Genomic DNA, 27889 nt, shown 5'->3' with positions numbered 1-27889 from the left:
TGCAGTCACACCGTGAAGCAGGCCATGAGTGAAACTGTAAATATAGATAGGAGTGTTAAATGTTCAAGATCGGCACATGGCCCCAATATCAAGTAACTGACTTTGTACTTGCGTGGAATAACAGCTAAAATTAGACTCACAACCGTCGGCTTTGCCTGAGCGCATATTCAGGTCCTGCATCACAGGTCCTCAACCGCACGACTATGAAATGGTACGTACTACGTGCATGTCTGGAAATCCCCTCCAAAGTCTAGACAACTGTTTTAAAGCCTCAAGTGTTAATGATACTTTGTATATAATTGCTTTATTATGTATGTGGGCTGATAAGGTGATTTGTTTTCTTTGGGAATTTTAATTAGTGGTCAGGTCAACACAGTTCCATCTGTTAACTGTCTTGCTGAGGATCTCTGTGCTACATGACTGTCCAACATGGACCGAAATTGTCCTCTTTCAACTTATTTACAGCTAAAATGAAATGTTCAACTTCTTTAAATGTCTGCTTGGAGCTGCATTGTTGAGGAAGTCTTGCATTGTTGAGATGGCTCATGTCAACATTTACTCAATATTAAGTGTCTTAGCGCACAATGTTCAAGAAAGTCATTGACACACTGAAGGTAAGGTCCAAATGTCTCTGTCGGACTGTGTGATCTGGGCCTGGCAGAGAGTCAACGTCAAATCCAGTTATACTTTTTTGCCCTCACTCTCGTATGTGCTGACAACTTTTGTACAGAACAAATTCAAATTTCAAATTTATTAATTTATGTAGCGCCAAATCACAACAAGTCGCCTCAAGGTGCTTCACAAACATCATTTAAAAGGCAGAATAAAATGAAATAAAGATTAAAAACACAATAAAAAATTAACAACATAAATAAGTAAAAGGAGTAAAATAAGTAAAAGGAATTAAAGAAGACACACAATCGTATAAAATGCTAATGATAAAACAGAGAAAAAAGTGTCTTCAATCTAGCCTTAAAGGTCTCCACAGATTCTGATTGTCGGATCTGCGCAGGCAGATCATTCCACAGAGCTGGGGCACAGTGGGAAACGGCCCTGTAACCCGCTAACTTTTTATTCACCCTAGGGAAGCACAGTAGGCCTGCACCCTGTGAATGCAGGGCCCGAGCCGGTACGTAGGGCTCAACCAGGCCAGCCAGGTAGGAGGGGTACCAGTCTGTGAACAATTTTTAGGCCAATAATAACACTTTAAAATCTGATCTCAAAGAGACCGGAAGACAGTGAAGGGACGCCAGAACAGGTGTAATGTGGTCAAACCTTCTGCTTTGTGTCAGAAGTCTGGCAGCAGCATTTTGAACCAGCTGAAGACCCCTGATGCTGGACTGTAGTAAACCAGAAAACAGAGCATTACAATAGTCTAATCTGGAAGAAATAAAAGCATGAACTAGAGTCTCAGCATCAGCCACAGATAGGATGGGATGAATCTTCACTATATTTCACAGGTGGAAGTAAGCAGTCCTCATAATACCTCTAATCTGGAGGTCAAAGGACAACGTAGGATCAAAAATTACCCCAAGGTTCTTCACATTGTCAGTATGATGTATAACACGCGAACCTAGGCTAAGCGCTAGCTGATCAAATTGAACAAATTCTATTTTCATCTTGAAAAACACAGATGTGGGTGATTCTTTAACTACAGGCACTATTGGCCTTGTAAATGTAATTTCCACCACACCATTGCCTTACAACATAAAACGCCTTGGGGCAACTGTTTGTTGTGATTTGGCGCTATATACATGTGCTCTGATGTCACTGTTTATCTCCACAGAAACTACCCAAACAATTTTTCATACAAACTGTTTAAAGGGACATTACAGTGTTGTGGTGGAAATTAAAAAACAGCTAACTGATCATCTGCAGAGGAATGGTCTATTTGAAGAGTTTCAGTCAGGTTTTAGAATTCATCATAGTACAGAAACAGCATTAGTGAAGGTTACAAATGATCTTCTTATGGCCTCAGACAGTGGACTCATCTCTGTGCTTGTTCTGTTAGACCTCAGTGCTGCTTTTGATACTGTTGACCATAAAATTTTATTACAGAGATTAGAGCATACCGTAGGTATTAAAGGCACTGTGCTGCGGTGGTTTGAATCATATTTATCTAATAGATTACAATTTGTTCATGTAAATGGGGAATCTTCTTCACAGACTAAGGTTAATTATGGAGTTCCACAAGGTTCTGTGCTAGGACCAATTTTATTCACTTTATACATGCTTCCCTTAGGCAGTATTATTAGACGACATTGCTTAAATTTTCATTGTTACGCAGATGATACCCAGCTTTATCTATCCATGAAGCCAGAGGACACACACCAATTAGCTAAACTGCAGGATTGTCTTACAGACATAAAGACATGGATGACCTCTAATTTCCTGCTTTTAAACTCAGATAAAACTGAAGTTATTGTACTTGGCCCCACAAATCTTAGAAACATGGTGTCTAACCAGATCCTTACTCTGGATGGCATTACCCTGACCTCTAGTAATACTGTGAGAAATCTTGGAGTCATTTTTGATCAGGATATGTCATTCAAAGCGCATATTAAACAAATATGTAGGACTGCTTTTTTGCATTTACGCAATATCTCTAAAATTAGAAAGGTCTTGTCTCAGAGTGATGCTGAAAAACTAATTCATGCATTTATTTCCTCTAGGCTGGACTATTGTAATTCATTATTATCAGGTTGTCCTAAAAGTTCCCTGAAAAGCCTTCAGTTAATTCAAAATGCTGCAGCTAGAGTACTAACGGGGACTAGGAGGAGAGAGCATATCTCACCCATATTGGCCTCTCTTCATTGGCTTCCTGTTAATTCTAGAATAGAATTTAAAATTCTTCTTCTTACTTATAAGGTTTTGAATAATCAGGTCCCATCTTATCTTAGGGACCTCATAGTACCATATCACCCCAATAGAGCGCTTCGCTCTCAGACTGCAGGCTTACTTGTAGTTCCTAGGGTTTGTAAGAGTAGAATGGGAGGCAGAGCCTTCAGCTTTCAGGCTCCTCTCCTGTGGAACCAGCTCCCAATTCAGATCAGGGAGACAGACACCCTCTCTACTTTTAAGATTAGGCTTAAAACTTTCCTTTTTGCTAAAGCTTATAGTTAGGGCTGGATCAGGTGACCCTGAACCATCCCTTAGTTATGCTGCTATAGACTTAGACTGCTGGGGGGTTCCCATGATGCACTGAGTGTTTCTTTCTCTTTTTGCTCTGTATGCACCACTCTGCATTTAATCATTAGTGATTGATCTCTGCTCCCCTCCACAGCATGTCTTTTTCCTGGTTCTCTCCCTCAGCCCCAACCAGTCCCAGCAGAAGACTGCCCCTCCCTGAGCCTGGTTCTGCTGGAGGTTTCTTCCTGTTAAAAGGGAGTTTTTCCTTCCCACTGTCGCCAAGTGCTTGCTCACAGGGGGTCGTTTTGACCGTTGGGGTTTTTACGTAATTATTGCATGGCCTTGCCTTACAATATAAAACGCCTTGGGGCAACTGTTTGTTGTGATTTGGCGCTATATAAATAAAATTGATTGATTGATTGAATTACGGCAATAGTGTGGGACAACTACATTTTGTTTAAAAAAATCACAACAGTTGTATGACATTGAATACCCCAATTATGGTTTGATTATTTTACTGATATTTTATTCAGAGATATTTTAAAACATTAGAAAAAACGTTGCTTTACCATTCATTTTTATCATTGAAGATCAAAAGTCTGGGTGTGGGACAAGCACAAAACGGCAATATTTGCATATAATGATGCTGAAAAAAGGTGAAAAAGTCATCATAGACTACTAGAACAAATTTCTTAACACACTTTCATTGTGAAGATAACTATAAAAGTGTGAAATTTCCCCTTTTTCTGTTTTTCATACAATATGATCAAAGGACATAATAAGTGCCCGTAGTCTAAGAATCACCCATGTACGTGCTTCTAAGCACGTACATGGGTGACAAGTTCATGCGATTGGTGATTGTGTTTTTCTTCCAAGAGAGTGGTGCACTTTAACAGGTCAGGTCTGAGGGCACTGATGCCACGTGCTGCCGCATCCACTATGCTAACGAAGCCATCTTGGGTGCTGGCTGGTAACCATCCAGACCAATTCACCTCTAACCTGCATATCTGGAGGAAGCCGGAGCACCCTGAGAGAACCCATGCAAACACGGGTAGAACATGCAAACTCCACACAGAAAGGTCACAGGTGGAAATCGAATCCATGGCCTTCTTGCTGTGAGGCAACAGTGTTAACCACTAAGCCACCGTGCTGCCACTGGGTATAAGTTGATGCCAAAATAAAGACTATGACTAAAATGTGGGTGAGATGTAGTGGGAACAGCTTACTTTAACTTTTGGTAGTTTGAAGCTACACTACATGAAAATGTTTCTAAAGAGACTCGAGTCGTCGTTAATATTGGACAGAGGGCTCGACTGGATGTCCTTCACTGCTGCAGGAATGAGACTGACACAAGTCACGTGTGACGATGTTCTGGTATTTTTCCAGTACGTGCGGCACCAGCAGTGTGCATGTTTCAAAGCTTCTCCTTTCAACACATCACATCAAGCTTCTGCCCATGGTTCAAATTGCACTGAGCAACACGTGTAATCAAGGCAATAAAAAATATAAGTATACAGTGTATCCAGAAAGTATTCACACCGCTTCACTTTTTCCACATTTTCCAAAATAAATTCATTTTTTTCCCTCAAAATTCTACTCACAACATGAAAAAAGACCACAAGAAACAAAATTCTCTGCAGGAGCATTTTGAACTTTAATTAGGCCTACAGAAATTAAAATTTTAAAAATAATATATATTTGTTTGCAAAAAATTAAAAAGAAACTGTCCTTGATTATCATGGCAGACTCAATATGAATGAGAATTTTAAAGGAAAATTTGGGAGGGAAATTGAAAAAAGCAAAATGCAAGCCTCAATTTTACTTAAAAGGTCACAGTATATAGGAGTGAAGTTCACCTCACTGTGTTCTGGATGAAATAGCAACTTTTACCATTTTGAAAATATGAAAATATCTTTCTAAAGAAATTAATAATTCAAGACAATGATGTAAGGCTATGTTAATTGTTTTTTATTGAAGCCAATCAACATATCAATGAGCCTTAAACAATACATCCAATGCAGTGAAAACAAAGAGGCAAAAAAATCAAGTTTTTTGTTATTTTAAAACTTTGAAAATGATGCGCATTAAACTCACAGTCAAAACTAATCTCTACAACAATTAATTAAATAAAAATCAATTTTTATCAATTAAATGAAAATATAAAAAGCAGAACAGCGGCATAAGTAAAGGACGCCTTCAAGTATAACACAGCTAATGCATCACTTTTACATCCATTGTTATTTAGACATGTCTGTTGTGTGGGCCACTGAAGAGGAGGTACTGCTGGCCCACCACCACCAGATGGCGCCCTGCTTGGAGTGCGGGCTTCAAGCACGAGAGGGCGCCAGAGCCACATGGAGTGACAGCTGTCACTCATCCTCAGGACCAGCTGTCACTCATTCATCATCATCACCGTCACCATAAAGGCCGGACTGCAACTCCACCTCCTCGCCGAGAAATCAGCTACCATTCAGGTAACTTTCTCTGCTGACTCAAAACATTGAGTAATAATCTGTACTTCTTTGCAGCCGTTTTCCTGTGGCGTGTCCTTATCTGTGGGATTGGCGTTTGGTGTGATCAGCGACGGCTTCGCTTCACACTCCAACCAGATAAGTGGTTAGACAGGAGCTGCACGAGTGTGTGATTGGAGTACCGGGTCTGACTGCTGAAGACAGCGGTCACCTGGGGCGCAGGGCTTGGCGGCTCCGGTGTTCTTCAGCTCCGTTGGTGGTGGAAGCTGTGTGGGGATCCAGCTCTTCTCTCGCCAGGCGTCTTCTATCGTCGAGCCTGCCCACACATCACCTGGTGTATGATTGACAGTCCACCCTATTGTTATTGTCTGTACGTCGTTGTGCGATTCACAACATTAAATTGTTATTTTTGGCTTATCCATTGTCCGTTCATTACCGCCCCCTGTTGTGGGTCCGTGTCACGACACTTTCACAACAATGTCAGGGGATGGATACATGAACTTTTTCAAGTCACTAATCATGTCTCACTTCATTTACATGAGTCACTCAGGAGTTGACTGTTCTTCAAAACCAAGTGAACATACAAGAAGGTAACTAGTGAGGGAAGCCACCAAGACACACAGATAACAAACCAGCTTCAAGGCTGTGACTGGATAAACCGTTCATAGTATAACTTTTGTCTACCACATCTCAAATTACAAAGCAACATGATGGAATGGACCAGAGATTTTAAAAATGGCTTATTATCCATCAAATTTTGTTCATTCAGTCATCCATTTTCTGGGTAAAGATGTGGTGAACAGGTGAGAGGCCAACCCATGTATTTTACTCACAAACATAATGACGTGGAAACTCAATGCTCTTATGTTCGCAACATAATCTCTACCTGTAAAGCTAAAATATAACCTAAAAGAGGAATGATTAAAGCTATAGTGTTGCAAAGATTAGATGATACCTTTCAGCTGGGCAAGATATTCAACGCTGTTAACAACACAACCACTGCACTGTTACATGTCCTTATCACAAGCAGACACAGAGGAGGTTTTTAATTTGCTTTGGTATTTCAAGTGCTCTTCACCACCTGTTCTAGTGGAAGATAAATATGTCAAAGTGATAAACGAGAGGAGATAGTCCGAAGCTGTTGTTGTGCCTCTTGCTTTAAATGGAAACAATCTGCTGCTCAGCACACCTTCTTTCAGAAAGAAAAGTGGTGCAGGACTAACAAAGAGCTTATTTAATTTAATATTTTGTCTGTGGCACATGCACTAAAGGCTTTGTTGTTGCATATTCTGTGTTGCAATGTTCTTTTTTGCTGTTTACACTGTGCATAATCTGGGTGCAAAATAAGAAAAATGAATCCAACATGGAAGTGCCAAAACCTGCAGTACTTTGAATGGCCACTTGAGGCTGGCTCCAAACATGAGTCAATCCCCAAATTCCCTCATGTTACAGCAGTAGTTAGGTTCTCCATTCATGACACCTGTACAGGGTTGAATTTTAATGTAACTCATCTGTTTAAGATATTTTAAGTCATAAAATTATGAATAATTAGGTGCACGGTATTTTCTACATGTACAGGCAGAATTGTGGGACTTTTGAGACTGTTTACATGAAATCTATACTATATTTAAAGGCTTTTGAAAATAAATAAATTGAAAACTTTTATAAGTGGTATTTTAAGCATTTATATTACAGCTAACATTCAAAAATTTAGTGGTGTAGTGGCAGAAAATGAAGTAATACACCCTCTTTGTGTGTTGTAATCTGAGCTTTTTGGTTTCTTGCTGGCATTGCCACACTGGCTGCACATGCATGCTTTGTCCCCTTGAGTCCATTCATGCGTAATGCATCGCCCTGAGATACCATTTCCCCTACCCACATTTATTAAGAAGCAGTAGTGTGTAACTGTCCACATCGCATTGTGCACTCAACATTCCATGTGGCAGATGGTAGTGACTTCTACAATTTCAAAATGTCTGGCTTTTCCCAACATGAAGAGCCCTTTGGCCTGCAAATGGGCTCCAATAAGCAGTCCTCCCTCTTGAGGAGGAGGGAGGCGAGTGAGGGCGATTTTGGTCTAAGTTGCTAGCAGTGATGCCAGTGACGCGTTATACTCTAATCTGAATGCTTTTTTCAGTAACTAGTAATCTAACGCGTTAATCTTTCCAAATCAGTAATCAGATTAGTTACTTCTCCAAGTCACTGCGTTACTATTATTTTTGCATTGCGGGCTGATCGCAGCATTAAACTGGCTCGTGAGCAGGGGGGTCGGGGTTCGAATGAACTGGCCACTTTTCCAACTTTTAGCGAGTTGCAAGTTTTTCATCTGCAGTTTTCTGCAGCAGCTATGAGTAGTCCTCATCTCTCAAAGCGCGGTGACGACAGCACGTCTGCACTGAGCTTTACAAAGACATTTTTACGCTCTTTTTTCCCTTTATTTAAAACTCTGATCCGTTCTGTGTGTCCTCACTAAAAACAGCTGATCTGCGACACCTGAACAACTAACACTTTTTTCCACTCAAATGTGCCTAAACTCTCTTTTTGAGGATGACATGATGTAAAAACTGATAAAACTTTGTTACCTGTCAATCTGGTTGTGTTTTCTGCATAAACATTATCCATTCTTCCTGCTCAAAAGCCAAAGCAGGGGCGAATCCAGACAGAAAGTGGGCGTGGAGAGGGGCAGGGAGGCCCTCCCCCACACACACAACCCCCCCTAGAATAAAAGTCAAGTTTTGAAGCCCTTTTTACTATTACTACTAATACTACTTATAATAATAATTTCAACAACTAAAATGTTAGAAAGAATTTAATTGTTACATTTCTAAACAATGTAGGTTAGGAATTGCAAGTTTTACTGTTACAGTGGTGACAACAGTTAAATATGAGGGCAAAAAAGATGTCTTTTTTATTTTATGAAACAGGTATTTATGTTCATTAAAGTAAAAAAAGGGCAACTATAATGTGAGTATTAGCAAAACGGGTTATCATTTTCATTTTGAGGTGGCAGGGGGGTTGGTGTCGGCAGCTGCTGAAAGTAACTAACAAAGTAACTAGTAATAGAACTTAGTTACTTTTTCAAGGAGTAATCAGTAATCAGCAATTGGATTACTTTTTCAAAGTAACTGTGGCAACACTGGTTGCTATGGCTCGTGCAACATCTCGTGGCATTAAATAATTTGTACTTGTTTAAACTGTAAATGGCATATTACAAATTATTTATGAAATTGAGTTTATGTGTGCATGCATGAAAATTCAGTAAGGTATATCTTCAATTATACATTCCAAATCTAAGGTGGAATTCTACTAATGTATACTAAAGTACTCCTAAATATTAAAAAAAAAAAAAAAAAAAAAGGAAAGAAAGAAGAAGGGACAGAGCCACTTAGGTGCCTGCATGGTCTTGAGAACCAGGGATGGTAGGTTTAAAAGCTTTTTTTATCCCATGGGAACTCTCCCTACTCACCCAAGTGGCTCAAGAATATGGACAGCACATACATAAGTCACATTTACACAAAAAGGGCAGTAAACAACATATACAAGAAATATCAAAACTACATAATATTATAGGAGTTAGTACCTCAAACCTAAATGTTCCTACAGAAAAAGATTGAAATATACATCTACCTAGTCTGTAGACATGTTGCAAAACAAAGTTATGGCTAGTAGGCTAAGATATAAATCTGATGTTGTTATTACAGAAACAAAAACTATGATATAATATGTATTTGGTTCCTATCTAAAGTTCACCCTGCTACCTAAGTTATGAATAGTTACTACAGAAAGACAAATTCCGTGCTCTACATGCTTTCTAATGGAAACCCCAAACTTAGATACTGTCTATTGATATCTATTGAAGAACCGTTTAAACTGAAGAACCATTAAAAATCTACATCATGTAAAGGAGTATAAATCCTGAAAGTTGGCTAACTATAGTCAGAAGAGCTACCGTAATTTAGCCTATAACTAGCCTAGAACACCTTGCCAACCAAAAAAGCTAAATAAAGCCGATAACTAGAGTATAAAGCACAATAGTGTCACTATGCCCTACAATAACGATCGTAACAACCAATAAATATAACAACAAATGTAAACAAGTGTCTATTAATGTTAACAAACAGAACCGGCTACGTTGTTAGCTATGACAGACAGTGCTGCAGCTGACTCGATAAGCTAACGTTAGCAGCTAAGTTTATTGTAAATGCAAATTGTACCCCACTTCTCCCTGTTTATTAAAAAACAATTAGTATATATTCACAACCATAAAGAGAACAAGATATAATTACCGCAGTGAAAGGATACAGAGGTAGAATAGCTCCCAGGTATTCTATATGCATGTATCACACATGTGTGCATGTGTGTGTGTATATATATATATATATATATATATATATATATATATATATATATATATATATATATACTGTTGTGTGTTGGGGGGGGTTGGCTGGCCAAGATATTGTTTGTGTGTTTTGTGTATACTTCGGGTGGTTTGTGGGGGGCGTGTCTGAGGCTGTGATGATGGATGAAGCATCTCTCACACATGTGCAGATCTAGAGGACTACCAGCTGAAGTGGATGCACCTGATGAGCAGTTCACGTGCAGAGCTAAAGGACTACCAGCTGAAGTGGATATCCTGATCAGCAGTTCACGTGCAGTTCCAAAGGACTTCCAGCTGAAGTAGATATCCTAATGATGTACTACATTTAAGCCATGACTGCTCTGTGTAAGGTGCTGGGGACTCAACCTTGTTACATCTGTGTGACGACCGTTTGTCCAACACTGTGACGCCGAGGATCGCTCCAGGTTTGACGCACCGTGCCTGTTAAGAAGGGTGAGGGACACGCTCCATCAGCACACCTCAGAGGTAACTAAAGCTTAAATGACTTTGAGTAATTAACAGTAGTAATTTGGCGTCTTGCACGCAGCAATATTTGAGCTACTCTGATAATTGTGTAAATTCGCTCTTCACAGCCGTGGCGTGCGGATTGATGGTCCTCCACAGGCTGTGAGAGCTGTCTCTTTAATTTGAGTCTGAAGTAGAACCTGAATGTGTTTGCTGATGGTGTGAATCCTAAACAGTATTTGTGTGAACAGTGACTTACCTCACCTCTCGTCCTTAACAGGCGCTGTCCGATTCATTAACCACCTGGGGGGTGCCGGCGGGAATTTCTGGGTCCAGAACTGTCGGGCTCCAATCCCTTGGGCGCTAGGAAGAGCGCGTCATCCTCCACCCCGCCAGGCCGTTAATTCACCTTTTGTTTATATATAGCACTTGTAAAATAAATCTGTTTTCTGGAACCGCTCTCTGTTTATTTAGCGCTGGGTCCTTGTCAGACACTGGTTCGCTCCTCTGACCCGCGTCAGCACATAACATATATATTATTATTATTATTATTATTATTATTAGAGTATAAGCGGTGGGTATTTATAAGCCTTGTTTCTGCCCACACCCTATCGGTCACACAACTTTATTGTAGAGTTGTCTTCTTATGAATTTTTTGTTATTGTTGAATTGTATGCCAAAAAAAAATTAATTTATTCATTCATTCATGTTTGCAAAACTGGCTTCTGATCAGAGATTATTTGGCTGCTTCTAGATTTGTGTGGTAATTTGTTGCTTCGCTTTGTAGGCGAGAAAGAATCTGGAGGAAACACAGTGGAAAAACGAGGAGTGATCCGATCTGATACCATATTAAGTGATTCATTGCCAAATTGAGGCTGTTGGAGGACTGGAGTCTCATTGCTGTCGGTCAATCAACATCCCTGAAGGTCCCAATGGATCCGTCGCTGCTTGTGGATGATGGCCAAACACAACCAGCTCACTCAGACAGTCAAACCGCAGTTTTGGATGCTTCTTTTTCACACAGTCCAACAGGAAACAAGTTATTTCCAAATAAGAGAGTACTTGAGGTGCCAGATCCCTCTTACAAACTCACAGATGCCTTTTCAAATGCTTCTAAAAGTGTCTCACAGGAGATTAGTGGAGACTGTCTGAAGCCTTTGCCATCTAGCCATGACATGCCACAGCATTCTTCACATATTTCAGAGCCCGAAAGGGTTCACCACTACTTTGGCTCATCAACACCGACGTTACCCTTTTTAGCCAAATCCCCTCGAGATTTTTCTCAGTTCTATGTTGATCATCAGCCAAGTCTCTGCTTTTCTCATATACAAGACAATAGTACACCTCAAACCTTTCGCGCCACGTCACCGATTTCAAAGAGTTCGACGGAGCAGGGTGTCATTATGACTCTGTCCAGATCAGAACACAATAATGGCACTCATCTGTTAACATCAGTATCACATAAATTAGATGGTGTAAAGGCGGACACAGCCCCAGTGTCTGACCTTTATATCTTTGAAAGTGAGACACAGGACTTCAGTCTGAGCCCTGGTATAGATTATCCAGAGATGAAATATCCAAACACCCCATCATTGTCACAAACAGGCACCGACTATGAAACACATTTCCCAATGTGTGATTCACCAGAGCTGGTGAGGCAATTTCATCATGACTGTGTGGACTCTGAATCATCAGCAGTGAGCCAACAAACAGGCACTGGACCACCTGCTGCAGATGGCCGTGACGGAGACCAGATGCCAGGAAATTATATGACATCAGGGAAAGCAGAGGTCAGCAATTTGACCCCTCAAGCATGGCAAAGCGGCAGCCCTGTCGAGCTGTGGATGGATGCGAGCCAGTATCTGGGAGGTGAAGATCCAGTGGACAGAGGCCTGTTGGACAAGATGGTACAATCTGAAAGTGAAGGGGGGCTTTCAGGAGATATAAAAGTGTCAGGTTATGATCCTGAGAAGAGTGACAGGATTGGTTGGTCCAGCAATGACACCAGAGGTTTATGGGCACCTGTTGAGAGGTGGTCATCAGTAGACAGTTGGGCGAGTGCGTTATCTGACTGGACTGGGATCATCTCAGCTCCAGCAGAGGACTTCACCACTGTCTTCACAGAGATAGGGACAGAAATAGAGGCATTGACACAGGTGCTTGTAGATGTAAATACCCTTATAGATAAAACAGGCGAGCCAGCAGAGGTGACACTAGAAGGACGGGATAAAGAGACGTCAGGCAGAGAACCAGCAGTGCGATCACATACTCAGACACCCATGGGGATCCAGGACAAACCACTAGAAGTACAAACTGTTGCAGAAAGCCCTGGACACTCTGGTCAGCGCAGTCTCTCCTGCTCCATGACAAAAATAGCAAGACTCAGTCCTTCACCTGAACCCCAGAAGAGAGAGGGAATTCAAAGTGAAAACCTGTGTGGACCAGGATCCATTACACCAGGAGAGAAGGAACCAGAAAGAAGCCAGAGCAATCAGGTTGAGTGCTTTTCACGCACTGGAGTTGAGCACTCCTCCATAGGTTCTTCTGGTGCTACACCAGCCTGTCCCCGAGGACATCATGTAGATGTGATGGCAGTGCCGCCACCTGAAGGATCTTCTGTCATTTTGGGTGAAACAACAACAAGCCGATCTCAGTTTGGTGAAGACGCCGCGGAAGAGGAGTCAGACATTTACAATACCAATGAAAAAGAACTAGTTATACTACAAATAACAGAGGACCCAGATCTGGATCTCCAAAATTCACCTGAAGTGGTAAGATGATATAATATCACCGCCTCTATATTATCATGAAAGCCTTAAACCAGTGCCCGAGTTAAGGTTGTACCATTTTAGCCATATATTAAGTAATCCTGTGTGTCAACTATGTAAAGCACATTTTTGACATGAGAACAGTGTGGCAAGAAAGAATCAGTCAGGTTTTAGATGTTGTAATTAATGACCTTCAGAGACTCTATAGATACGTGCATCATGATTCATTGATTCACTGAAGGTCACTAAATGCTGAAACCCTGTTGAATACTGCTGAACTGCCTTGAGGCAGGATTTGAATGGACTTGTCTGTCTCTACCAAAAACAAAGAGCCTGTGGACCTTTGTGCAGTATTGGTTATTCCAATGGACCAATATTGTATCGTTGTCTAGATCTGAACAAAACATCATTTGTTCATTGACTGACCAACTGAACGCAGATCTTTCGTTTGTTAGTTTGTTTTGACAGATCGTCCAAAGTGAGAAATTATGCCCCATTTCAACATGTAGAAGAATGTAAAGAAATGATCTAGAACCCCCACCTGGATCCCAGTCAACACCAACATTTAGACTGAGCATTCCAACGGATTCTATTGAAATCTATTGAAATCATCTGAAAACTTACACATATACCTGCAGACAAGTAGGTGATCACCTGATTTCCTCGACAGAGGTTAGGGGACGTACTCTGAGTACATAATTAAGAACCATTCCTCCTCCTCATCATCATCATCATTGTTGTTATAGCTCCATTATTCATAGGAGTCAGTTGATGCATTACTCGTGATGTGTGTCACCAGACCCTGCAGACCAGCTGCGTGTGATTGGAGTTGTTAAATTTACGCCCCATGTCTCAGGCTTCATTATACAGCGTGTTACTGGTTCACTGCTTTGGCTCTGATCTCAAAGAGTGACAGCCATGAGTGCAGAAGGAAACAGGAACACTTGAGAGAAAACTTCAGAAATGGCATCTAATAATAGCAGAGCACTCAATGATAATAGCATGCATCCCTCAAGTGTCAGGGAGGGAAGGAGGAGTGAGGGGCGAGGGGTGAGAGGAGAGCACAGCTGAGGGGTGCAACATGACTCCCCTTTGCTCTCTCACTTGTCGTACTCACCCTTTGACACACCCATTCCTAAAGCATCTCCTTTAAAACTGCAGTACAGAAACACTAGCAGGTCTATGGGCTTTGGAGACTGATTTGATTGATTTAGGTGCACAAGGTATAGCCGGAGCACAGGTCTATAACAGTGAGAGTGTAGTTTTCAGTATAATGCACGGGGGATTGCAAAGAGAAGCATGGTGTTTCCTTTGGACCAGATAGAAAGGTACGTGAGCAGATGTTTTTACAAAAACGATTTGCAAAGGCAATTTACTATGACTAAATAACAGCAGTATTTGCCATAAACTATATGAAAATATTGGCAGGTTCCATTTTATCTGTTGCTATATGTTGGGTCTGACAGTTGGCAAAATATAAAATTTAGTTGAAACAAATTAATATTTTTCCATTTCTATTCCCAGCCCATCGGCACCAGGTTACGTGACGTGAGAGAAGAACATTGTATCAACGAGCGGGCGTTGGTGACTGAGCAGGAACATAAAAGGATTTGTGGGCAAGCTGAGACATCCGAGTTTGATCCAAACAAAACTAGTCTGCATTCAAAGTCAAATGTACATGGTGTCGATATTCATCCTGACCTGGATGTTTGTGCCCGTACAAATGTGTCGTTTGACATTTTGCCACATGTTGGAAGCAAATGTCAAGTGGAGCCACAGCAGGAGAGTCCAAAGTTTATTATGCCCTTGACTTCTCTTAGTGTCAGCTCCTCCTCCATCTGTGGAACAAGAAATTCTTTGGAAGGAGGTCTAGTCTGCACCAAAAGGTCCGTGAGTGACAACACAGGTCATAGTTGTTCTCAAATAGGACCTTGTGTTTTACGGCCAACCTTTGTCAAGATTTCTGACCAATCGTCATTGGAGGACAAGGAGAAACAGCTGACTGAACCAAAGGAACATAAAATAGACACTGCTGACAAATCTCCACCAGATGGACAAAAAGAACAGTTGGACTACTACAGTGGTGATCCCACAGAGAGTTTTGTCATCAACAGAATCAGTGAATTTCATAGAGAACTATTAAATCAAGGTGGCCACCACGCAGATGCATGCATCGTCTCAAAGAAGGCCCGTGTTGCATGCATCATTTTAGACCTCAATGATCCATTTGTGTCCAGGCCAAGAAAAACTATTACCTCAGTTGATCAACTTGGACAAAATATGCCTCATAAAACCCACAAGAGCAACTCGGAGTGCAGAACACGGCCCAAAAAGGACAAGCCAACCTATCATCATCATCATGGTGTGCAGACCTCCAAGAAGCAGGAGGGTTCATCTCACCACGTTCCAGCCCAGCCAGTCTGCAAACTGCAAGACAGTCATCCCCTTAGAGGAGAAAATCATGCCGGGCATGCTACTCCAAGGTTTGGGCTTGAAGCCAAGGAGGCTAAATTGGTTATTGGCAGTGGTGCGGTGCCTGAGAGTGTTAGCGAGAAGTCACATAGCAAAAAGAAAAAGAAAAATACTCCAAATGCAATGGCAGTGAAAAGTGCGGAGGATGTGTTGGTTGAAGTGGAGAATGTAATCAAGCAGAAGACAGCAAAGGGAAGGATCGATATGTTTGAGGCCAAGCTGGGTGCTAAAGCTGGGAAAGATAAAAAAGATGGTCATCAGGCAGAAGGTGCAGCAAAAAAGGCAAAGCAACCTGAGGCCAAAGTATCCAAGGTGGATAAACCACCACAGGTTCCTGTCCAGATGCTCAAAAACTTCACCAGTCCTCTCAGCGATGATGCCGTTAAAAGGCCACGCTTATCAGAGGATAAGTTTGGCAAGACTGTTTTGGAATCGAAACTAATACAGCCAGATGTTTCTAAACAGGCAAAGACAGAGGAACCCAAAGTAGACATTGGGGCAATGCGAATGAAGGGGTACAGTGACACCGTCAAACAGACAACAATCACACCTAAAGAAGGTAATCTTATATAAAACAAAATCTGTATGATCTCTGCTTATAAGATGCATTCATAACGTGATTTGATAACATCTGTAGACATGAAGGTGGTGCAGCCTATTCAGGCTGTGTCAGTGAGTGGGGACCCCCAGAGCCTGTGTCTGTGGTGCCAGTTTGCATGTGTCTTCACTGACTGCACAACCACCTGGAGCAGAGATGGCACTGTACTGGCTGAAAACAAGAGAAGGTATATTATTTTTCATGATTTTGCAAACTATGTTCATAAATGTTACGCTTAACCCTCCTTTGAGAATCAAACCTCACCACCCAGAGCTCCCCTTTGAGTTGTTGCATATGCAAATTAGCTGTTAAGGTAACTGAGGCTTTCACCTAGTTAAGTAGGTAGTAATATTCAAACATGGTGTTTTAGGCCTTGTCCATATTGAAACGCAACTTTCTCTATACAATTTTTCTTTGTCATCTTTAAAAAGTGTTCCATAAACACGGACCATTTCAAGAAATATCTCCATCCACACAAAAATATTCAAATCACCTGAAGCACAGTAGTACCTATGCCAGGACTGTATGTGGTGCTGTAATTTTTCCATAAAAAAATGGAGAAGATAATAGATAGTGCATGCACATAACAGGTGTAAGGAGTTAATCAGTGTAGCAGCAGAAGTACTTTAGTGGCACACAGTGTAAATGTATTGTATGAATGAATGAAATATTTAATCTGTAAACAGATTAAAAATATATAGATATCATTTATATTTTCACCCGTTGTGTGCTTTCAGCCGGATTCATCATCACAGATGAAAAACTGTTATTCTCCCTTATTTTGAGGGAAAACATCTGGACATACTTTAATTCCTTATAGTGGAAATTACTTGTGAATAAACAGTATTTTTTTTTTTTTTAAAGGTCCCTCTGTGTTTGTCTGCTCTGGGCACATTTCTCAACCTGACTTGGAGGATGCCGCCGCTTTGTCCAACCACCAACAAGAAGCAGTAATAACTTATTTTAAAAGCTAAAGTCTTTTCTGGCATTAATTTATTCATGTGACAGCTGCCCCTTTATTCATGACCAGTGTTCACCAGCCAGCCTTCATCTCTTTAGCACTCTGGTAGCAATGGAAATAAATCCCAGTCAGGATCCACCAAGACAAAAAAAAAATTTAAACTACACTGTCAACAGCAACATATCTTTCATTATGAACGGCTGAGGTCAGACTGACTAAACATGAATCTGGCGTTTTCACATGTATCCACTCTTGGCTCCTTTTTCAAAAAGTAGCATCTTTGGCCACCGGAAAGGGCAGTTCCATGTGGATGAAACGCCTGTACAATACAAAACTTTGGCGGATACGCCTGAGCCCGTCTCTGTGTGGACTTTGCTTTATTGCAGTCTCTGGTGGAGATAGTGTTGTTGGTTTCTTGCGTAGTTTGGACATTCTTCAGAAGTTTGGATTGTACAAGATGCCGCCATGACAGTTTTAAAACTGCTTAAAACCAGTGATGCCGGTAAATTAGCGTTAACGCGTTACTCTAATTTACTTTACTAAGTAACGCGTTACTCTAATCTGACCACTTTTTTTAGTAACGAGTAATCTAACGCGTTAATCTTTCCAAATCAGTAATCAGATTAAAGTTACTTCTCCATGTCACTGTGCGTTACTATTATTTTTCATTGTGGGTCGATAGCAGCATTAAACTTGGTCTGTGGGCAGGAGGTCGGGGTTCGACTGAACGTCCCACTTTAAGTGAGCTGTGAGCTTTTAATCCGCGGTTTTTTGCAGCTGCTCGGCTCGTCGTCACCTCTTAAAGGGCGGTGATCAGCACACCTGCACTGAACTTTACAAAGACATTTTTATACTTTTTTCCTCCTTTATTTAGAATTCTGAGCTGAGCCGCTCTGTATCTGGTCGTTAAAAACAGCTGATCCTCGGCGACGCGTCAACAACTAACACTATTTTCCACTCAAATGCACCTAAACTCTCTTTCTGAGGACCACATGATGTGAAAACGCAATAAAACTTTCTTACCTGTAAATCTGGTCATGTTTTCTGCATAAATAAATGTTATCCATTCTTTGTGCTCAAACGCCAAAGCAGGGGCGAATCCAGATGGAATGGGGGCGTGGGGCAAGGATGTGCCCCCCCCCCCACAACACCCCTAGATTAAAGGTGCAATTTTGAAGCCGTTTTTTACTACAACTAATATTGCTTAAAATAATAATTTCGACAAGTAAAATGTTTAGAGAGAATTTAAATGTTAGAAAAATGTTAGAATTTAATAGTTACCTTTATAAACAATGTAGGCTCAAAATTGCAAGTTTTACTGTTACAGTGCTGTCAACAGTTAAATATGAGGTCAAGAAAGACGTCTTTATTTTACTTTTTATAAAACAAGTATTTATTTTCATTGAAGTCAAGAAAGGGTGACTATAAAGTGAGTTTTGGCAAAACAGGTATCATTGTTATTAAAGGCACAGGTATTAAAGGCACTGCGCTGCGGTGGTTTGAATCATATTTGTCTAATAGATTACAATTTGTTCATGTAAATGGGGAATCTTCTTCACAGACTAAAGTTAATTATGGAGTTCCACAAGGTTCTGTGCTAGGACCAGTTTTATTCACTTTATACATGCTTCCCTTAGGCAGTATTATTAGACGGTATTGCTTAAATTTTCATTGTTATGCAGATGATACCCAGCTTTATCTATCCATGAAGCCAGAGGACACACACCAATTAGCTAAACTGCAGGATTGTCTTACAGACATAAAGACATGGATGACCTCTAATTTCCTGCTTTTAAACTCAGATAAAACTGAAGTTATTGTACTTGGCCCCACAAATCTTAGAAACATGGTGTCTAACCAGATCCTTACTGTGGATGGCATTACCCTGACCTCTAGTAATACTGTGAGAAATCTTGGAGTCATTTTTGATCAGGATATGTCATTCAAAGCGCATATTAAACAAATATGTAGGACTGCTTTTTTGCATTTACGCAATATCTCTAAAATCAGAAAGGTCTTGTCTCAGAGTGATGCTGAAAAACTAATTCATGCATTTATTTCCTCTAGGCTGGACTATTGTAATTCATTATTATCAGGTTGTCCTAAAAGTTCCCTAAAAAGCCTTCAGTTAATTCAAAATGCTGCAGCTAGAGTACTGACGGGGACTAGAAGGAGAGAGCATATCTCACCCATATTGGCCTCTCTTCATTGGCTTCCTGTTAATTCTAGAATAGAATTTAAAATTCTTCTTACTTATAAGGTTTTGAATAATCAGGTCCCATCTTATCTTAGGGACCTCGTAGTACCATATCACCCCAATAGAGCGCTTCGCTCTCAGACTGCAGGCTTACTTGTAGTTCCTAGGGTTTGTAAGAGTAGAATGGGAGGCAGAGCCTTCAGCTTTCAGGCTCCTCTCCTGTGGAACCAGCTCCCAATTCAGATCAGGGAGACAGACACCCTCTCTACTTTTAAGATTAGGCTTAAAACTTTCCTTTTTGCTAAAGCTTATAGTTAGGGCTGGATCAGGTGACCCTGAACCATCCCTTAGTTATGCTGCTATAGACGTAGACTGCTGGGGGGTTCCCATGATGCACTGTTTCTTTCTCTTTTGCTCTGTATGCACCACTCTGCATTTAATCATTAGTGATCGATCTCTGCTCCCCTCCACAGCATGTCTTTTTCCTGGTTCTCTCCCTCAGCCCCAACCAGTCCCAGCAGAAGACTGCCCCTCCCTGAGCCTGGTTCTGCTGGAGGTTTCTTCCTGTTAAAAGGGAGTTTTTCCTTCCCACTGTAGCCAAGTGCTTGCTCACAGGGGGTCGTTTTGACCGTTGGGGTTTTACATAATTATTGTATGGCCTTGCCTTACAATATAAAGCGCCTTGGGGCAACTGTTTGTTGTGATTTGGCGCTATATAAAAAAATTGATTGATTGATTGATTGATTGATTGTCATGTTGAGGTGGCAGAGGGTTGTTGTCGGCAGCTGGGAAAAGTAACTAAAAAAGTAACTAGTAATCTAACATAGTTACTTTTACAATGGAATAATCAGTAAAGTAACTAAGTTACTTTTACAATTGAGTAATCAGTAAAGTAACTAAGTTACTTTTTCAAAGTAACTGTGGCAACACTGCTTAAAACTGTTGGTCACTGTTGTCAAACGTTTACAGTTCCTTTTGCTGTCATCATGTGGTTTTGTTTGTTTTGTCTTGCTACCATTTTGAAAAGCAATTCTGGGCTTTCTTGGCTACTACTGTCATGTGCAGTAAGACTACATTGGACGGGACTTTACCATGATGGAATTTTGAGAGTCTTGATGGTGTCTTATGCAGTCTTACACCCCGTTTACACCGAGTCCAGGACCGAGTTGCAATCAAAAAATGGCCTCTGCTTGCCGTCACTCTCGGTCGCCATCACTCTCCATCACTCCTCATCGGCGTTTTAAACAGGTGAACTGTTTAAAGCACCTGTTTAAAGCACTGGCCGCACAAGTTGTGGCCAGTTAACAGATACATAGGTCTCATAATCGGTCTTGATAACCTCTCACACGTCTCAACTCACTCTCAACTTGATCCTATGGGTCGTAATCGACTCTTAGTTGATTCTGCATGGGGTTGCATCAATGAAAACGCAAATAATAGATCACAATGGACACCAGCCAAGACTTGTGGGTGTTGACAAAATGTCATGCTCTTGTAGGTCTTCTATAGGTCTCAGTCCGGTGTAAAAGGGGCACTAGAGTCCTGATGGTGTCTTATGCAGTCTTACTCATCTTCATAGTCTAAATGGCGCCTTCAATCATGATGAATCTGCCTCTATGTCATAATAAGATCATGTTATTGTCTTAGAGAAGTGTTTCGAGTTGATTGAATGTGATTCACCACAGCAACTTTGACACAGATTTAATGACAGAATGTTGCAGTACAGACACTTAACTGGTGTGTGACGCTTCCGCTCTCTGAAGTGCAGGGGATGAAAGCAGAGTGTCGCTGATCATCTCCAACGCCTCTCACAAACATTTGGGTAAATACCAGTGCCGGCTCAGCACCTCACATGGCTCACTCACTGTGGATTACCTGCTCACATATGAAGGTATAAAAGACTGAAGTCGTTGCCCATAAAATAAAATGCAAGCAAACAAAATATTTAGAGAGTTTACAATTAATGTCTTATTCTGATTCTTATTGACCAACTTTTTTTCAGTACTCAGTGAGATTGTCATCCCCGCATCTCCAAAGAACGCCTCATGTGAGTTATCACACCTGAATTTTTTACGCCTTCTAATATGAAGATTTTCAGTCATAAACCATCTCACATCTTTTGTTTTACAGCCGAACCTGCAGTGGAAGTGAGTGAAGAAGAGGGCGTCCAGTGTTCCAGGCTGATATTCAGAGAGGACTTTCTGTCTGACAAGTACTTTGAGGAGAACCATCCTGTCACCATCGTCACTGAGAAGGTGCACTTTGGAGAGGGGATGCACCGGCGGGCTTTCCGGACAAAACTGCAGGCAGGCCTGGTGCCCCTGTTGCTGCCTGGAGTCTCTGGTGTCCTCAAGGTACACAACGCTATCAGCTACGGGACCAGGAACAATGAGGAGCTCATTCAGAAGAACTTTAACCTGGCTGTGGAAGTAAGAACTTCAAGCATAACTTTTTAAGTTGCAGACTTTTGATTCAGGACGCTGCATGAAACTTCTTGTAGCAGGTTGAGCAGTTTTCTACTTTGTGACTGAGCAAGGTATTGAACCCCAAAACCACTCAAGCTTGGTGTGCACTGCCCCCACACAAACATAACATGACCAAAATATGTTTACAGAACCACCAAGGAGCCAGAGGGGCACAAAGCCAAATCAGAAAACTATGACGGCGTTTTAGGGCCATATTGGGTTTTTTGTTGTTGGTGGTGGTTTTTTTTAGACTTGGAGAATAAATTCATAATATTACGAGAATAAAGTCTGAATTTTATGAGAAAGTCATAATATTACGATAATAACGAGAATAAAGTTGTAATTTTATGAGGAAAAAACTCATAATATTATGAGAATAAACTTGTAGTTTTACAAGAGTAAAGATGTAATTTTATGTGACGTTGTATTTCAGTAGGTTTTACAAATAAGTAAATACTTGATCTTTTGGCCCATCTGCACCACATTATCATTAGTTTCAGAACTTTAAAAAGATTATGCAAGACAATTTGTCTATTCCGGAGGAGGAACCACACGGTCTTAGTAGTTCCCAAAATCACCTCTTTCTTGGAGGAAGAGATGGCTGGAACTGGCAGTCTGCAGGGTTATCGCTTCTCGTATAGATACAACTCTATTCTCGTAATATTACACTTTTTTCTCATAAAATTGCAGCTTTATTCCTGTAATATTATGAGTTTCTCTCATAAAATTGCAAGTTTTTTCTCATAAAATTATGACTTTATTCTCATAATATTATGACTTTATTCTCAAAGTCAAAAAAAAAAAAAAAACTCAATGTTGCCCTAAAATGGCATGGTAGAAAATGGTGGAAGAATATGGAAAATTTAAAAATAATAATAATAATAATAATAATCTGCAGTGATTTTAACATTTACTTTGACTCCTGTTTCATTGCAGACAGAATGAACCCAAGTCATTTCATCTTTGTGTGGTCAACCTCATGTTAATGAGACACTAACATTTTTGGAGAATGTGTGAAGCTTTGATTCACTGGGTGCAATGTTGAGAAATGTTGGTTTCTCAGAATGCAAAAGATAGAGAACCACACCCTACTTTTTGTGGGTCAGGTTCCAAACTTCTCAATCACCCCTTATACATCCATTTCAGCATTGCAAGCCTGCAACACATTCCAATAAAAGTTTGGATGCTCAAGCATTTTTGCCATTTTGTAATGTTGCCATTCCTTCTCACAACATTTAAAAGGCATTTTGGCATTGAGGATACCAAACAATGAAGCATTTCAGGAGTTATTGTATCCCATTCCTCTTGCAAACACATCTTAAGTTGTGCAACAGTATAGGGTTGTTATTATTGCTTTTTGTCAGTTAGTCTGTTTGTTTCAAATTTTCCCCCCAGGTCAGGATTGCAGGTAGGGTCAGTCCAGTATTTGTATCTTAGCCATCCCTTTGTAATGTGTGCAGAATGTGGTTTTGCATTGTCTTGTTGAAATATGCATGGACATCATTAGCAAAGATGTCATGTTGAGGGCAGTATATGTTTTAAAAAATACAGATAAAAGCTGTCCCCTGCCTGCATTTCAACTTTCTTAAAAAGACAGTTTGTTCAAGTTGCAAGAGTTGACCTCAGGAAATATATGGTTCATTACACCTTCAGTAAAAAGAAGAATAATCTTTTACGAAGCCTGTGAAAGCTGTGTTGCGTATAGAGTTTGTCAACCTGTATTATAAAAAGATGTGATGCTCTGCAGGAGTGCCAGGTCCAGAACACAGCCAGAGAGTACATCAAGGCCTACACTGCTGCAGCTCAGGGTGTGGAAGCTTTCGGAGAGGTCCCAGAGTGAGTGATACTTCTGATGACCTGAGAACACAAAATCATTCCCTGTGACCTCTTTCAGTTAAATCATGGTGTTTTTTCTATCCACTAGTATCATTCCTATCTACCTCGTTCACCGTCCATCAAGCAACATCCCGTACGCCACGCTGGAGGAGGAGCTAATTGGTGACTTTGTCAAGTATTCTGTCAAAGACGGCAAAGAGATCAACCTGATGAGACGCGACTCAGAGGCAGGACAGAAATGTTGTGCTTTCCAGCACTGGGTGTACCATAAGACTGAAGGCAACTTACTAGTTACTGATATGCAAGGTTGGCAGGAGTGAGACATTTGATATTTGTGAATGCATGCAATTTTATTTATTTATTTATTTATTTATTTTTTTACAAGTGCAGAATGAATTTATGTACCACACACAAGCCTGCAAGCTATTCCATTCATGCATTTTTACAACTTCCAGTTTAGAATTTTCACTATCAATGTGTGTCATTATTTTCAGGGGTGGGGATGAAGCTTACGGATGTTGGAATCGCCACCTGTAAGAAAGGGTGAGTCATTTTTTTGGAACATAATTTATTTTATAATATTCTTATTGAATTAAAAGTAATTCCTTCCATTTGAATGTTTGTGTTTCCAACTGATGTGTATTATCTAAGGAACTGTTGATTGTATTGGTAATTCTGGTACCAAATTAATTGAAAGATACATTTTCGACTGAGTCTAACGGAACTCTTTATCCAAAAAATGAATGGTAATCCCCAAAAACAATAAATATAACCCAATGCTAAAATACCCATGGCTGTATGAGCATGAAGTTGTTAATTAATTATTAAGATCCTACTCTTAAGGTTGATCATCCGGGTATTTAACCTCTAGGGGCGTGTTTTGTCGGTGAAAACATCGCCAAGCTCAATACAAATACATGCAATTTGGTCACTTTTCAAAGGGGTCAGACTCGTCAATAAAATAAATTTAATGCACAAAGGTTTATTTCAGGTCATCTTAGTATATAAATCTCACCGTTCCAGGCAATGACAGCTATCACCTGGCCGTTCGAAGCAAGTTAGAGACAAAAGTAAACTGGCTGATTTCAATATACAATCAATACAGTTCGAGGGTGTTTTCACCGAGCGGCCAGTCGCGGAAGTACGAATTCTTGCCTTTGGATTGGCCACTTTACCAAAGTGACGTGGCGCTGACCTCGAGAACTGTCTTACGTACAATTTGTACATGTTCAGTAAAGCCCCTCTATCAATCAATCAATCAAAAACAATATTTACATTTTAAGAGCAGAAGTTGTGCAAATCAAGGAATATTTGTAGATCACCCTCTGTGCATTTGCAGGCATTAATGAGATGAAATGTAACTCCACTGAAAGTTAGCTTTGAGTTAGCAGAAGTTAGCATGCACACTAACATCTGCAAAATGTCTTGTAAGTGACTCCAGAGGTGTTATCAGGTTACATAAAAGGCATTTCCAGTTTTAGAAGTGTTTACCTCTCACTTGCTTTTACATAATGTATGACAAAGAGGATATATTTACACACAAACAAAACTGAGTTTTGCAGCTAGCTAGCAGCCTGTGATGTCACCATGCTAACATCTGTGAAATGTGTTGTAAATAACTTCAGAGGTGTTTTTAGGTTCCAAAAACAGCATTTTCAGTTTTAGAAGTGTTTATTTCTCGCTAGCTTTTACATAATATATGAGCAACATATATATAAATACACAAAAATAAAGCGATTTTGGAGAGACCAGGCACTGACATCATGGTGTAGCTCTATTCTGATTGGCGTCACACCTGCCTCTCAAAAACAAAATTGAACAGATTGAAACAGAATGTGACTCTTTAACCTCTTAAAATACCTCTTAAAATAACCCAAGGTTAGCCATCTTTGAACTTGTCCAAGGTCTGCATCCAAAAGACTGTTCCTGTGAATTTGAAGACTCTGGTAGTAAGACTGGACTTATACTGAACACAGACAGACGGGCGGACGCAAAGCCGTCATATTTGATGGCCTTGGGTAAAAATTGCCAAACTACTCAGATCTTGGCAACCACTGAGACCACAGTTTTTCACCTTATCTTACTCAGGGACCCCATGTTTCTATTTCCTCCCATTTTTAGCCTTTGTCCAAGGTGAAATGAGCTGATGTACCTCAGTAATTACTGAGGCTAGCAGATTTTCATTTTAAATTACTTGGGAACCATGAATTTCAGTTTGCTCAAATGTAACTCTTTTTTTGCCCCCCAGAAAAACACTCAAAATACCCATTTTGTTCTTTGTACTAGATGAAATGACCTCATACTGTATCTCAGTACCCGCTAAGGCCAGCAGATTTTGAAGTACTCAAGAACCCCAAGTTTCTTTTGATCAAATTAAACATTTTTCTGAAACATGAATGCAAATGTCTGTTTTACATTTTGTACCAAATGTCCCAACACTTTATCCAACCCAGTCTCATGGACTGTTGTCATTCAGCAGCATGAAAATCTATTGGTTCATCATATTGTCACGAAAAGTGCAAAACGTTTGTCATGGCAGCATGAATTCATTGTAATTCATTCCGTGATGGCTGCACGTAATTAAAAGTACAGCGGGGGGGGGGGGTTATGGTTAGGGTTAGGAGAAGGAGTAGGGTTAGTAATAAAAAAAAGAACATCGTCACAAAAAATTTTATCATTTCGTGACGGGAGGATTTTAAAAAAACGTGAGACTGGGCTGCTTTATCTCAGTAACTACTGAGGCTAGTAGATTTTGGTCTTAATTTACGCTGGGACTTCAAGTTCATATTTGCTGAGTTCAAACATTTGCTCAGTACTTTAACATTTCCCATAATCCCGCTGCGCTTCCTAGAATGCACCGCAGTGCCAGCAGAGTTCCAGCGTCTCACAGAGCATGTAAACAATGGGTAGCGAGGATGCGGATGGCGCTGAGTCAGCGAGGTCACGGGCGATTATGATGATGACATGTTCTCTCAAGTTGAGAGGGTTATCTAGAGGAGGTGTAGCACCTGTGATGGAGTTCCGCTGTGCCCCGATGTTGTCTTGCTGTCCATATTTCACGATGTTTGTTTGCATTGTCCTCTGAAACGCTGCTGAAACTGACCTCTCGCGTGAGTCACGGACTGCCACATGGCACGAGATTCGCAACTGTGAAACAGCGAATAACTGCTTTGACCTTTAACCCTAATAAAGACACTCCCTCAAGGTAGTGCAGTAATCACTGAGGACGGAAAGATTTTGTCTTTTCTTCAAGGATGCTAAGTTTCTATTTTTTCCCCACTGAACATTTTTCGTTTAAAAAAAATGGCCCCACAAAAATGTCAGTGTTTACCTTTGACCCCAGTGAAATTACACTTTTCATTCATTCATTTTCTATACCTGCTTATTTCAATTCCACTTTGCTATAGTTAATTATCAGGGCTGGAGAGCAGATTTTACCATTAAATGAGTGAAAATTGCTCCGTGAATCAAGTTGATGCAATGAAATATTATTTCTGAAAATCCCCCCCCCCCCAAAAAAAAATGTGTCTTTTGACCTTTGACCCAATTAATCCAATCCTCACTGCATTTTCACACCATCTCAGGAAATGCTATTCCATCAACAATTTAAATTTATTGGATTGTGAAGAGTCACAGTGGAATATCCATCTTTTTATTTGTGGTGATGTAATGTAGAAGGAAAATGGTTTTTAATGTTGGGAATTTATTTCAGAAATCTGTCATTATCATATAGCACTTCATGGACCACAGGAAGAATTTGACGGGTTGAAAATCACTGTTCAAATTAATCGTGCAAATTGCTTCTTCAGTGATGTGACCCACAAACTGGTTAATGGTTGTTTTTCAGGTATAAGGGCTTCAAGGGAAACTGTGCCACTTCCTTCATTGATCAGTTCAAAGTTCTGCACCAGTGCAACAGGTACTGTGAGATCCTGGGCCTTCAATCCCTGCAGCCCAAACCTAAAAAACCTTCATCTGGCGCAAAACCCAAACCCCAGCCCGGCGCTGCACCCAAGAAGAAAATATTTGGGCCGACCTTCAAGGGTACATCATAACAGGAAGATAGTGCAGCAGGAATGGCATCTTCGCAAAGGAAAGTGGTTTTGGTTTCAGCGTTTGGAATCCAGACAAACGCTATTGAACGTT

General features: G+C 40.5%; 1 protein-coding gene across 1 annotated transcript; it reads left to right on the top strand.

The window, feature by feature from the left end:
* The first annotated feature begins 9 nt into the window (after positions 1–9).
* alpk2 (alpha-kinase 2) lies at positions 10–27889 on the top strand. Its single transcript, XM_034192523.1, has 11 exons — positions 10–211; positions 11234–13217; positions 14739–16245; positions 16324–16471; positions 21206–21333; positions 21445–21489; positions 21573–21871; positions 23655–23743; positions 23832–24049; positions 24238–24286; positions 27591–27889. Exons 2-11 carry the CDS (start codon positions 11379–11381, stop codon positions 27796–27798), a joined length of 4530 nt encoding a protein of 1509 aa, XP_034048414.1. The 5' UTR covers positions 10–211; positions 11234–11378; the 3' UTR covers positions 27799–27889.

This window comes from Thalassophryne amazonica, chromosome 17, assembly GCF_902500255.1.
Source record: "Thalassophryne amazonica chromosome 17, fThaAma1.1, whole genome shotgun sequence".
In the NCBI taxonomy this organism is placed as follows: domain Eukaryota; kingdom Metazoa; phylum Chordata; class Actinopteri; order Batrachoidiformes; family Batrachoididae; genus Thalassophryne; species Thalassophryne amazonica.
Note: the sequence above shows the minus strand (reverse complement) of the source record. Positions and strands in the feature narration are given on the sequence as shown.